A 13,626-nucleotide genomic window follows, 5' to 3' on the forward strand; every position below is an offset into this window, starting at 1 on the left:
TTCGGTAGGGAAGTATGATGCTTTTCATTATTAATATCGCTATTCTGTGATAATGGCTCCATAAGGGAGATCTTGGGGATGGGCAAATAAACTCGCTATCTGCTATTATTATGTGGAGAAATAGCCCTCAACTCTTTTATTTATTTAATTTTGTTTTTACGAACCGAAAGCAAATATATTATAAACAATGGCACCTAGGGTTCTCATCCTTGTATATCCCAAAAGAAAGCGAAAATTATACAAGAGAATCAATCAAAACGTTGATGACATCCCAAATATCTTCTCCTTTAAGAAATGGGTGGCTTGTGAACGAAATACATAATGCCTGAAACAAATGATTTGTATGTTGCCAAATTAGATTTGACAATCATCAAACTTCTATTTCTTCATTCCAAATGGATTGGAATATGGAAAGGGGAACAAGGGAGAGGAATTTAGTTGCAGCTGAAGAACCCATCCCAAGCCAAGAGTTCTTTCTGAATAGATCCATTCACCACCCACAAGATCCCCAGTAGACTGCTAGCCAAACCTCATTGTCTACTCCCCTCAAGGCACCATAACAAAAAATTGTTAAGGGATTCACTATCAATTTACAAAGTGCACTCTTTGGATAATGATGCAGACCCTTTTTCACAAATTAACAATGATGAGGATACGGCTCCAATAGCCTCCCAAGCAACAAAGGCGATACAAGGGGAGGCTTTACATTTCTGTATAGCTTTCAAGGGAAAATTATCCAAGGCTGTCATGATTGAAGAGATGATAGTAATAGGGTTTGACAGAGAATGCACCACTTTTAGACAACGCTCACAATTGTTCATCCTCATTTCCAGGGACAAGAATAGTGTCCAAAGCAGCAAGTAGATTCACTATCTCCTCTATTTCCTAGTGATTGAGGTTGGCAACAAGAACAATGCTCTAAGCTACTAGAAAACATGTAATAATCCCCAAATTTGGGACAATACTGGAAAACACCTAGTCTCCCCCCCATAGGAAATGGAATAAAAGTTTGAACATTTTAGCTTGTCTTTAAGGCATTGTTTGCGAAGAACCATTGTGTCTGGTCATGCCACCTTTCCACATGCATGCGTTGTGTGGTAATAATCAAGTTTTTAAATTGATTGTGCTATCTATGATATAAAGTGGATGCTAATAGTGATGTTTGGAGTTGCTAATTTATTACTTATAAGTCTCCAAACCCAATCTTATTAACTTGTTATGCTATTTTCTTTCTCTTATTGTTAAAGAATTAAAGTATTTTTGGTATAGTGTACTAGAGGATTTTCTTTTTTGATAAAAAAGAAGCTTTATTAGAGAATGAGAGTGAAAGCATAAAAACAAGGAGAATAAGGCAACCTCCATCCATGGAAGGAGTAAAAAAACAATATATTTTTTTTGAAATAAAAAGTGTGAAGTATTATATTAACAGGATACCAAAGAGTTACAGTATCAATGACATTCCCAAAATGCAGATCACTGATAATGTTATGATCTAATAAGATGGTCCCAAAAGAATCCATCCATCTATCTCTAATACTATTAGGACTACTAACTTTCCCGTCAAAAACTCTCGAATTCTTTTTTTTTCAAATAACCCAAAAAACAATTAATGGAATAATGTTTACAATGTTTCTTTTTACATATAACGCATCTCAAGCTCAAATTTCCTTGCAGATTGAACCCGTCACAACCCAATGGATCTCCAACAAACCATAAATCATGCACCAAAGATAATGAGCCACAAGGCACCGAAGCAACAGTTGATTGCAGGACTCCTCGGCCTTCAGACACATATAACATCCTTTCACAAGAATCTGTCCTCTAGTTCTAAGTTTATCAATTGTAAGAATCTTCTCTCAACAGTCTTCCCAAGCGAAAAAAGTGATCCTCGGAAGGACCTTAGTTTTTCAGATTTGCTTGTAAAGAAAATTCTGACAAACCACAATAGACATCGTCATTAAAAAATTGTACTATGATCTAACTGAAAATTTCTTAGACTTCTCTAATTTCCAACTGAATTTGTCAGGAGTGAATGAAATCTATTGTGATGATAAAATCTTAAGTATTTCCGCATAATCATTAATTTTTCAGTCATTTAAGTTTCTTACAACCGATTTTACATTGCCATTCGACTGTTGGTAAGCTTTGTCAATAAGTGTATTTCTGAATTGAGCGACATTAAAAGTCCTCGGGAAACAATTTTTGACGCTATCCACCTTTAACCACTCATCAGTCAAATATCTGTTATTATTACCTCTACCCAGTTTCCTTTGTGAGTAAAGACTAAACTGATGTCATTGAGTTAAGATTTTCTGCCTTGAGCCTCTGCCATACGGGGTTGTAAGTATACTTCTCGGGGTCGAATTGTGGTTGCCCCACCAAGCCTCTACAATCATTCTCCACAATCTATTATTTTCATTCATGTACTTCCACAACCATTTGCCAAGGAGGGCATTATTCATTTTCATTATTGATTTTATGCCGAGTCCTCCCAAACTATTAGGCATTTTAATGTCCTCCCACTTTACCAAGTGGTACTTATGTTTCTCATCATCGTCACCCCAGAGGAAAGGACATTGAATTGATTCTAATTTCTTAGCCACCTTTACTGGAATTGTAAGAGTAGAAAGATAATAGATGGGAAGGTTGACCATTGAGCTTTTAATTAAGGTGTATCTACCACCCTTTGAAAGGAAGTTTCACTTCCATCCAGTAAGTTTCTTTTCAAATAATTCTAGTATCGACTCCTAGGAGGTCATGCCTTTATACTTACTATCGAAAGGGATTCCCAGGTACTTTATGGGGAATTTGACTGCTTTATACCCTAGCACCCTAGCAAACAGATTTGCGTCCCCATTCCCACTAATTCTGGCCATTTCAGACTTATCAAAATTAATTTTAAATTCAGAAACAATCTGAAAACATACGAGAAAACATCTTAAATTCAGCAAGCATCTCACAGCTGGTTGGCAAAAAGCATATTGCCTGCAAAAAATGATGTGACACCTGGACCGAGCGATGCTTTCTACACACCTCGATCCTTTTCACAAGTTGAAGGTCAATCGCTTGAGTTAATAGGCCATTTAGAGCTTTCATGACAATGATGAACAATAAAGGGAATAGGGGGTCATTCTGTCATAATCCTCTGGATGCACCAAAGAATTTAGATGGTCCACCATTGAGAAGCACCGCGAAAGAAGAGGTAGACATACAGTGTTTCATCCAGCCTTGTCATCTCTACCTAAAACCCAGCCTATTCAGCATGTAAACCACAAAGTTCCAGTTAATATGGTCATATGCTTTCTCTATATCCAATTTACACAACAACCCGTCCATATCCCTGGTTATAAGGTCATCCTTGGATTCGTTGGCAGCCATTACGACATCAAGGATATGCCTTCCTTCCACAAAAGCGTGCTGACACTCTCCAATCACCTCACCAAACACCCTAGAAAGTCTCATAGTCAGCACTTTAGCAATTAATTTGTAGACACATTCTACTAAACTGATAAGTATGAAGTTTTTGAACTCTTTAGGGTTCCTTTTTTTGAGATGTGGGCAATGAAAATGAAGTTTAGAGATCTAACAAATTTTTCAGAGCTATAGAAATACTTAAAAACATTTATCACATCTTCCTTCAATAAGTACCAAAAAGTTTAGATGAATTTTATACTGAATCCGTCAGGATCGGGAGCCTTATTGCCGTCACAAAATTTTTAGTAGCTCTCCACTCCTTCCAAAGAGAATTCCTCCTCCAGCATACTGGAACTTTCGTCAGAGATCTTTTTGAACTGCATGCCATCAAGAGTAGGGCGAAAGCAAGCCCTCCTCATCATAGAGTTTTAATAATATTGTCTGGCCGCATCCCTTAGCTCCTCATTGCCTTTAACCATCCTATCCTCACCCCAAATTTCATCAATGAAGTTGTATTCTATGAGTGGTTAGAGTATCAAAATATTTTGTATTGTGATCATCTTCAGCAATCCACCTCTCTCTAGATTTCTGTCTCCATGCAATTTTTTCATCTTTCAAAGAAGAGGCCATCTGTAACTTTAGAGCCACCCTCTTGTCACACTTCTTATCATTAAGCCCACAACTCTCCTCTTTTAAGTTCAGATCATTAATCTCAGCCAAAATGGAATCAGATTTAACCACTTCCTTTTTCCTCTCAATCTTAAACCAACCTTTGATATCCTTTTTCAGTTCTCTCAACTTTGAAGCAATGCTAAAGCTATCACTCCTCCTGAACTCATAACTTTTCCATTTTTCTTCGACCATAGAGCTAAAGCGGTCATTCTCCAACCACTTATTGTCAAATCTAAAGGGGACAGGGCCCCATTGGACACCATCAACAATCAAGCATATAGGGAAGTGGTCGGAAGTGGGCCGAGGTAATGTTTTCTGAAGGATCCGAAAAAGTTGAGTCAGGAAGCCAGCGGACACCAAAAATTCATCTATCCTCGAGCTACTTCTCTGATTAGACCAAGTCCATTGACCTCCAGATAGAGGGAGATCAATTACCTCAAGTTTGTTCATCGCAGCTTTAAATTCATCCATCTCAAAAGCCGAGTAAATATTTCCACTACGTTCCCCCTTTCTTAAGATCATGTTAAAGTCACCATCAACTATTCAATGGCCACCCCATTTCATCTTGCACTCACCCAGTTCTTTCCAAAGAATATCTTTCTCCTTCTTATTTCCCCTACAATAAACACTCGAGAAAGCCTAAGTAAGTCTTCCTCTACAATTCTTGAATAGGCATTAAACTGAACATTCCCCTTTAACCACATCTTCCCAGTTCACATAGTCTTTATTCCAAAGGATGATAACACCATCAGCTGAACCCGTAGCGGGGATGGCATGCCAACCCAAATTTTTAATGCCCTAAAGCCCTTTAACCACTTTCTCAGTGTAATTTTCAATTTTGGTTTCCTGTACACAGACTCATCTGCATTTCCTACCTTCTTCGTTTGTTCGCAAATGACCAATCTTCCAGCGAATCAATCTATAAATGCAGTTGCAGGGGTGGATTCTTTTGTGCTTGAGGTTTCTCCTCGGGTCGGGTTAAAAGAACCCCACACCAGACCACTAGATAAACCTGACCCCTTTACTTCAACCTCTCTCCTTATTGAGTCTATAGGCCATTTTTCCTTCTCCTTCCAGGTAAATTTCCTCTTCTTTATTATCGACCCACTTCTTTTGGTTTTTTCTCGGCCCAAAACCTTTGCGTTTTCCTTTTCGTTTGGCCCACCTTTACTACTCATTTTATCTGGTCTAAAATTCCTCTTTTGCCCCTCCTTTTTTCGGATATGATCTGTTGGGTTAGTGCTGCCACCAGTTTCCACCATTCCTTACCACTATGAACCGTCAGCGCTAGAAAATCTCCTCTTCTGTTCTTTCCATGCGTAAGCCACAACTTCTTGTTGTTTTTCACCAAGAGTTTCGCCTAAGTCCCTGGCTTTCTTCTCTACCAAAACTCGTTAAGTCCTTCCAGGAACCATTTAAACTCTTCTCTATCGAGAAATATCAATCTTCTAAAACCTCTACCATTTTAGGAAATCCACAAGCATTCTGCATTCCTTCCTTCAAATATCAAGTTGAAGAATTTGTTCTCAATGTAGATTTACCGTTTACCGAGTGAGCTCATAAGAGTGGACCCGCTTGGTTGGCCGAAAGTGGTTGAAAGTAACCGTTGAAGTTAGAAGATTTAGGGAGAATTTAGAGAGAGAGAGTTTAGAGAGAGAAAGAACCGTTTACAGAGTAAAAAAACAATATAAAAGGCCTATTGCTAGAAATCAAGATATCCTAATTTTAATGGAGCTTAGAGATGCTTCACACTTTCCCACAGTTCTGGGATATATGCTCGACAACCCTTCATAAAATAACCCTCTTCATAGGGATTAGCCACTTTAACGACCTCATTCCCCCATAGATTGCTTGACATGGAACTCTCCGTACAGGAGGGGTAACCCAATTTAGGCCAAATAACTTAACCAATGTATGGACAAAGAGGAGTGTGTCTCCCCTCCTATAAAACACATTAAACAAATATTTGGAGACAATGCGCTGTGAGGTTTGTGGACCTAAAGCATCTCATTTGTGTTGAGCTTAGGATGGATGACAGTCCATGAAAACACCTTTACTTTTGATGGAATAGGAGATTTACAAGTGTCTTTACTGGTGGATTCCAAGGTCCAGGTTTTGATGTCAGGATGAGGAGTTAAATGAATGGGCTCTTGGAGGTCTAATAGGTCTAGCATATTAGAAGTCTCTCTATTGAAAGGTTGTGAAAGAGGTGGATATTCCAGGATGCTATTCCCTCAGTGTTTGATGTAAAGCTAGATACAAAGATTTCGTGTCTAGAGAATAATTTGAACAAAAACCCAGTTATTTATTATTTAGATTTAGCATTCTATATTATAATGCCTAAAAAGATTCTAACTCCCTATTAGATTCTATTTCAGATTCTAAATCTATTTATTTAGAAATAGAAAAATAAAAATTGACGAAAAAATCAATATATGAATAGAATATAATATAATAATTTATGTAACAAAACATAATAATATATGTAACAACCGAGGGAATTTGGTGGCCAATGGTTGGTCCTCCATCTAGGTATATTCCCAATGTTTAACACGAGAGCCATCTCCTATCCAGAATCCGATAAATGGGACAAACAAGTGGTGGGCTTGGGAGATGGCCTTCCAGGTACTTCAATGAGATGTGTATGATCTTAGCTGATCATGGCTTATCTGGTCTTTGGCCTTTCCCGTCAATGATGGCTGAGATGCAGTTCCATGAGCTCTTAGTGACAATGTCATTTTGGTAATGTCGGAAATATAATTTTATTTAACAGATAGAGAGCAAGTATAGTATTTGTTTAAGGTGGTGATTCAATTAAATAGGAACTAAGTAGATAAGATATTCTAAATGGAGCGAAAAAATATGCTTATAAGCACCTTTAATGTTTAAGTTGAAAAGAAGTGTCACTGCCTAAATTGTTTGCACTTCTTGAAGTATGTATTCTATATCCACATTTTAGTCGAAGAAGACTATCATTAGAAGGGAGGGAAGAAATTACAAACTAAAGGACACTGTCAGCAAAAGAAAAGAAGATAAAGTAACGAATGAAACAATGTAAATGCACTATTGATACATGGTAGGAGTCCAATCTCTTTTGACATACCCATTTACGTATTATCTGCATCAAAAAGGCAAAACGATATATAGTTTATGCCTTACACATTGTCCAATACAGGTAGGTCTCCAATTGTGAGCTCTAACAGCAATATAGCATAGATGTGAAATCCATACTGGTCCTAATACATTTTTCTTTACCGAAGTTTTTGATCTTTTCAGCTTCATATTCTCTAAAGTGCCATTTAAATACTCTTAAGTTTCTTGTAAGTACTTATTCCGTCAAGTAGCTTTCTCATTAGAGCAAACAAACTATGAGTAAAGTTCAAAATATTGAGATCTTCCTTTTTTATCACACTTCATTGTTGACTTTTCTCTCTTGTTGAATTATTCTGCAGTAAAAGGTTTGCAGATTCTGGGTACCTTCCCTGGTGGCTGTTTACTAATATCAAATATCATGTTTGAGAGAATCTTAATGGTGCTTCTCTCGGTTGTCACTGAGAATTATAACGATGAGTTGGGCTGGAAACTGGCATTAAAGGGACTTGTCAACATTGGCTCATCTATCAGGAGAAGTCACGAGTCTGAAAAGGCACAGAGCTATATGAGTATTGTTGTTGAAAAAGTCATTTCATTGTCTTCTCTCACTGATGATGTCCCATTTCCTCTCAAACTGGAGGCAGTTTCTGACATTGGAACTAGTGGAGTGGATTACATGCTGAAAATTGTTAAGGGACTGGGAGAAGTTCTCTGTGCCAAAATTTCTGAAGTTTATGTATGTATCAAAATAAGTTCTCTACTTGGTTCTTTCCTGTGAGTCTGAAAAGATCTGAGAATGTCCTCATTGGGAGAAATGTTGATCCTATTGATGCATGCCTCTGTCAATTTGAAACATTTGAAGTTTCAAATTTTGCTAACATCACTGGAGCTAGTAATCTCATCAACTCCCACAATGAGGACATCTCATGGACTTCTAGTCCTCCAAGTTTTGTGTGGAATCTTTTCCCTCTTCAATGATTTTGAAAATCGATTTATTTTTCAGCTGCTGTTTTTGCATTCTATATGTCCAGGTCTATGGCAATTTGAGGTCAATTGAAATCCTTGTTCAGCTTTTGAAATGCTTCTCCAGTAAAGTGCTCCCAGGGTACAGACGCTCTATCCTGAATGTTTCTATTCCTTTAATTTCTCTTAATTCTTGCATGCTCCATTCTCTTCTCCATCCTGTAAAATCATTACATTCATTCTTTACACTTAAAATTTTATAATTTTTTAATGTCCTTATTCTTTAATCAAGTACCCTAACAAATTGCCGAATTATGTATATTTTTAATAGAAACATTGTTGTGGCTACAATCTTTTTGATCCTTTTATTTTGTCGTGGAGTGGGGGATGGATAAGCATTCAATTTTATGGGGCATGAGTTCTCTTGTGTAATAATTGCTGGAGTTTCTTATTGAAGAAACCAATTTTTTTTCACAAGGCACCAAGTGGTGTAGCGCACAGGTGCAAGACATACAAGGGATATATTAATTTCTGATTTGATGCAGGATGGATAACATCATTGACTCTGATGACATCTTCGTGCAATTTGCTGCTAATATCTGGAACCAAGTTGAAAGTTGCATGGATCCTAAGATTCAAATCCATGAAGAAGTAGGTATCTTTAAGCTTATTTTGTACCTTGGTGTGGGCTTGAAATTGTGTGGTACTAACGTGTTCAGCTTAGGAAGTTCTTGATGAGGCAATGATGGTCATGAAGCTTGTTGTTGCCGCTTGTTCAGTGGACAGCCAGAACATAATAATCCAGAAAGCTTATGCCGTACTTTCATCAAGCACATTTGATTTAAAGAAATCAACAACCAATATGCCAATTTGCCTGGATGGTCCAAAGATTAATAATATGTCCAGTAGAGATGACTGGATCCTTTCATTATTTGCAGCTGTAGTAATGGCAGTTAGTCCTCAAGCACATATTCCGAATGTGAAATCAATGTTGCATATGTTTCTGATACTCCTTCTCAAGGGCCATATTCCAGCAGCTCAGGCATTGGGTTCTATGCTTAATAAAATGATTTTACATACCAACACTGGAGACATTTCAAGTGATTGTTCCTTGGAAGAAGCTGTGAATATAATTTTCAACACAACTTTGTGGATTTTCCATGATAACAGCTCTCCAAGCACATCCAGGGGAACTGATGCAAATGAGATGGATTTAACCACATTATGCTACAGTTTTATAAAGGATAGATGCCTTCCAGTCCATGTTATTATTGGACTGGCATGGATTGGAAAAGGTTTGCTTATGCGAGGCCATGAAAAAATTAAAGACATGACTATGATCTTTTTGGAGTGTTTACTGTCAGGTGGTGAAAAGAGTGCCCTACTTCCAAGTTCTGAGCAAGATGTGTGCTATTCTGTGATGAAAACTGCAGCAGATGCGTTTCAAATTTTTATGTGTGATTCCGAAATTTGTTTGAATCAAAAGTTCCATGCGGTGATACGGCCACTGTACAAGCAGCGCTTTTTCTCAACTATGTTGCCCATAATGAAGTCCTTAGTTGTTAAGGCGAACTCATCACTCTCTAGGTATAAGGGACTCTTTCTTCTTTAGTTTTTGGTTGATACTGGTTCAATATTAATTTCTTCTGGATAAGCCTGTACAATTGTTATGCTGCTCGTATTGTTGACACCAAATATGTAGGAAAATTCGTTGTTGAAGGTGAATTTGACTGAGTCCTGATGGTTATTGTCAATTAACTGATTAGATGACTAAATTAATAGAAAATGATTTAACTATATTTTTTATGCGCTAATGCGGGAAAAAAAAAAAAACCATACACACATGCACACAATTTGGCTGCAAGTACCGCCGTTAATATTTCAATGTAGCTAAAATAGTAAGAGTAGTTTAAAGTTATCCTCTTCAGTTTTTCTAGAGAGTTTTATCCCTTTAATATTGTCAGTCTTTTTGTCATATTTCTTATTAGGACTTCTATTGTAAGGTCTGCTGTCATGTTAAAAAGAAGAGAAATAAAAACTAATATTCTTCGTTTGCAAAGCAAACATACATCCTTCATCTACAAGATTAACATTTCAAATTGTACTAGATCATTTCATGATTCTTGTAATTTACATGTCAAATGGGATAGTCTCAGACCTGTCAATAAGCAACTTTCAGGTTTCTCAATCCTCGTATGATAGCTAGCGAGATGAAATGCATAGGGATGGTGTATTTATTCTGAAATAATTGAATCAACCAACTAACTCATCCAAAGGGACTATTACTTGCCAAGTCAGGTTATAATCAGAAAACTTACTGCTTGACAATTTCAACTGACTCACCAGACTGCTTTATGATTTTCAGACCTATGCTATATCGGGCATTTGCACATATTGTGACGGACACTCCATTGGTTGTCATCTTGAACAATGCCAGAGGGGTTGGTCTTGACATATTTTAGTAGTAACAGGTTCAGAATTAGTTCCAGCAAATATTAGTGATTGTCTTGTAATACTATTTTGTATACTTGCAGCTAATTCAAATGATGCTAGATAGCTTGTCCAATTTAAGCAATGATATTCTGCATAAAGATGTTTTGTATAGTCTACTGCTGATCCTATCTGCAATATTGACCGACAAAATGGGTAAGACTTTGTCTACATGACTTCTATTGAACTTCAGAAGGTTCTTTTCTTTTCCTCTTTGTAAAGGAAGTGCATTACTTATGTTCAGTTCTCCAGGAATAATTTCACAGGTTCCACAAGGAGAGATGCATAATCAATTAAATTATTATAACTCAAATTAGTCAAACCCGGTTATATTGAATGGCATGACATAATAGTGGTCTTTAAAATGAAACCTCCTAACTATTGTAGAACAACCAGCTGGGGCATTAAGACATTAAGCAAAACAACCAGAAGGGCAGCTATGGACACATTATTTCATTGTTTGGTTGGCCTAGTTTGTGGATTTGAAAAATCCCAACTTGGATACATTTTTCTAAATTTCTCTAGTTTGTCCTCTACTTTGACCATAACGGACGATGTGATCCTCATGGAACAGCCTACCTGGTTTGTCCTTAAACTCTAACCCCTTCCTAACCTGGTAGTATCAATTTTCTTTTTCTGCTGTCATAAGCTATACTGTTTGACCATTTCCAGTTAGTTAACAGCCGACCGTTCTACCACCGAGTTAATGAGGAACAATGGAAAATTAGATCTCATAGAGTTCAATTCCCGTTCTCAAGTCATGACCAATATGAGAAGTTTCCTTCGTAATCTCTGGAACTTTTTTTGTAGTGGTTTTGTTCCATGCCTTATTTCATAGAGAACCTCAAAGTGGCTTTATTTCATTATAATTATATTATACCCATACTTCCCGTTCTCAAGTCATGACCAATATGAGAAGTTTCCTTCGTAATCTCTGGAACTTTTTTTGTAGTGGTTTTGTTCCATGCCTTATTTCATAGAGAACCTCAAAGTGGCTTTATTTCATTATAATTATATTATACTCATACTTCAGTTTTATTTATTTAATATTTCTTTGGTCTCGTGAACATAAGAGATGTCGTTTTTAGTTTATCTTTTTCTATTTCTATATATAAAAAGTTAAAAAAATATTATATAATAATCAAGAAATTGAAATAAAAGAGAAAAAACGGAGGGTTGTGATGATTTTTAAATCTTTTATATTAGGTAATCTAGTATACTTATGCATGAAGATAATCAATTCCGTCGTTGTGGTTGGACTCTATTATGGATTTCTGACCACATTCTCCGTATGACCCTCTTATCTCTTTCTTAAACTTCATGCACTTTTGAGGAGGACCAAGGAAATGCAGTATATACTTTCATGTACAAAATATGAATGATGGAGAGAACAAAGAAAGATGAAATCTCGGAAAAAAAAATGGAAAGATTTACTTTATGAGATAGGAATGAGAATGCAATACAAATGGAATAAAGACTTGAATGGATGTCTCATTCTAATTCCAAATCAATTTACTGTTCAATTAAAGTTAGGTGTCTTCTAGTTCTTCCATTAGCAAGGAATATAAGTCCATCATTTGGAATTGAAGGTATAAATAGATTTTATTCAATTATATATCAAATATGTAAATTATTACTAGCTTTGATATATCAAATGCTTAAGATCTAGCAATTGAACAACAATAGAAGAAGTCTAAATCATATGCAATGTAGATACATGAGAAAGATCAACTTGTTTGGAGATTTTGCTCCTTTTAACGCATTGAGATGATGAACTTCCGGAATACTTCATACTGTTTTAAAATAAGATTCCCCTTTGTTTCTTGCTGCTGCTTCGAAAGGAAGAGCTATTTTTAGAAGGTAAAAACTCACCTTTTGCCTCTCTTTATTATGTGGGCTGTTCCCGTCTTTTGCTTGGTCCTGTCTCCGTTGAACTTACTCTATGTTCCAGTAAAAAATGTGAAAACAATCCCGTTGCCATCTGTTTTTGGTGGACCCTTCTCTTCTTTTGTCTTGGTCGTTTCCCAATTGACTTTTTTCTAATTTATATGCCGCTTATCACATCACACGGAAAGGAGGATGCACAGCCAGTTATTGAAAATAAATTAGCAGGAAAACATATATGCCAGCGACACAGGGAAGCAACAAAGTGACTGAGTTAAAATCTATAGTTAAGTAGGAAGTTGGTTTCTTTAAGTAACTAATAAGATTTATAATTCTTTATTCCTAGAGTTATAATTAGATTTAGATTAGGAATTGTAATCAAATTAGGACTATGATTCTTAGAATTATAAGAAGATCTAATTTTATTAGCTTCCTATAAATACACCTATTATTATGAATAAAATTACCAAGCTATTACTCTTTAAAAATTTGAGGTTTTCTTAGACAAGTTTCACCATAAGTTGGCAAGACTAGAAATTGGGGAAGTAAGCAACATACTTGCTTCAGAATTTCACACTAGCAAGTCTTGTGACCAGATCCAAAGCCTACAATTCTGACAAATTGGTACCATAGCCAATGGTCATGGAGGATTTCAAAAGATCTCAACAATAATTTGAGTAAAGAGTTAGGAAAGAAAATACTATATATAGAAACATAAATTACCCTATTAATGGTAGAAAATCAACTAATAATTACATAGGAATATTCTGTAATATACTTTGTAATATTTCAACACTCTCCCTCCAGTTGAAACACAAATATTAATCATGCCCAGATTGTTATGAAAATATTCAATTCGGATTCTATTCAAAGTATTTGTGAATATATCACTGAACTGTTCTCCTGTTTTCATATAACCGGTAAAATCAAGTTTTCTAAATTTTCTCACGAATGAAGTGACAATCAATCTCGATATATTTGGTTTTGTTCATAGTACACCGGATTTGAGGCAATATGAAGAGCAGTTTGATTGTCACACCACAGTTTTGCAGGTAATATGAGATTCAAACCCACTTCTACTAAAAAGTGTTGTATCGATAAGACTTCACA

The 13,626-nt window shown here is 36.2% G+C and overlaps 1 protein-coding gene across 4 annotated transcripts in view; it reads left to right on the forward strand.

Annotated features, from left to right (window-relative positions):
• MET18 (ARM repeat superfamily protein) overlaps positions 1–13,626 on the forward strand; it is a 62,662-nt gene that overhangs the window by 22,660 nt on the left and 26,376 nt on the right. For all 4 annotated transcript variants that reach the window (XM_088218171.1, XM_088218170.1, XM_088218169.1 and 1 more), the window contains 6 exons: positions 7,539–7,915; positions 8,211–8,284; positions 8,688–8,793; positions 8,867–9,729; positions 10,508–10,583; positions 10,677–10,788. In XM_088218171.1, coding sequence (XP_088074297.1) covers positions 7,539–7,915; positions 8,211–8,284; positions 8,688–8,793; positions 8,867–9,729; positions 10,508–10,583; positions 10,677–10,788 — 1,608 coding nt within the window. The remainder of the gene's footprint in view (positions 1–7,538; positions 7,916–8,210; positions 8,285–8,687; positions 8,794–8,866; positions 9,730–10,507; positions 10,584–10,676; positions 10,789–13,626) is intronic.

This window comes from Carica papaya, chromosome 4, assembly GCF_054855325.1.
Source record: "Carica papaya isolate Zhongbai chromosome 4, ASM5485532v1, whole genome shotgun sequence".
Taxonomy (NCBI): domain Eukaryota; kingdom Viridiplantae; phylum Streptophyta; class Magnoliopsida; order Brassicales; family Caricaceae; genus Carica; species Carica papaya.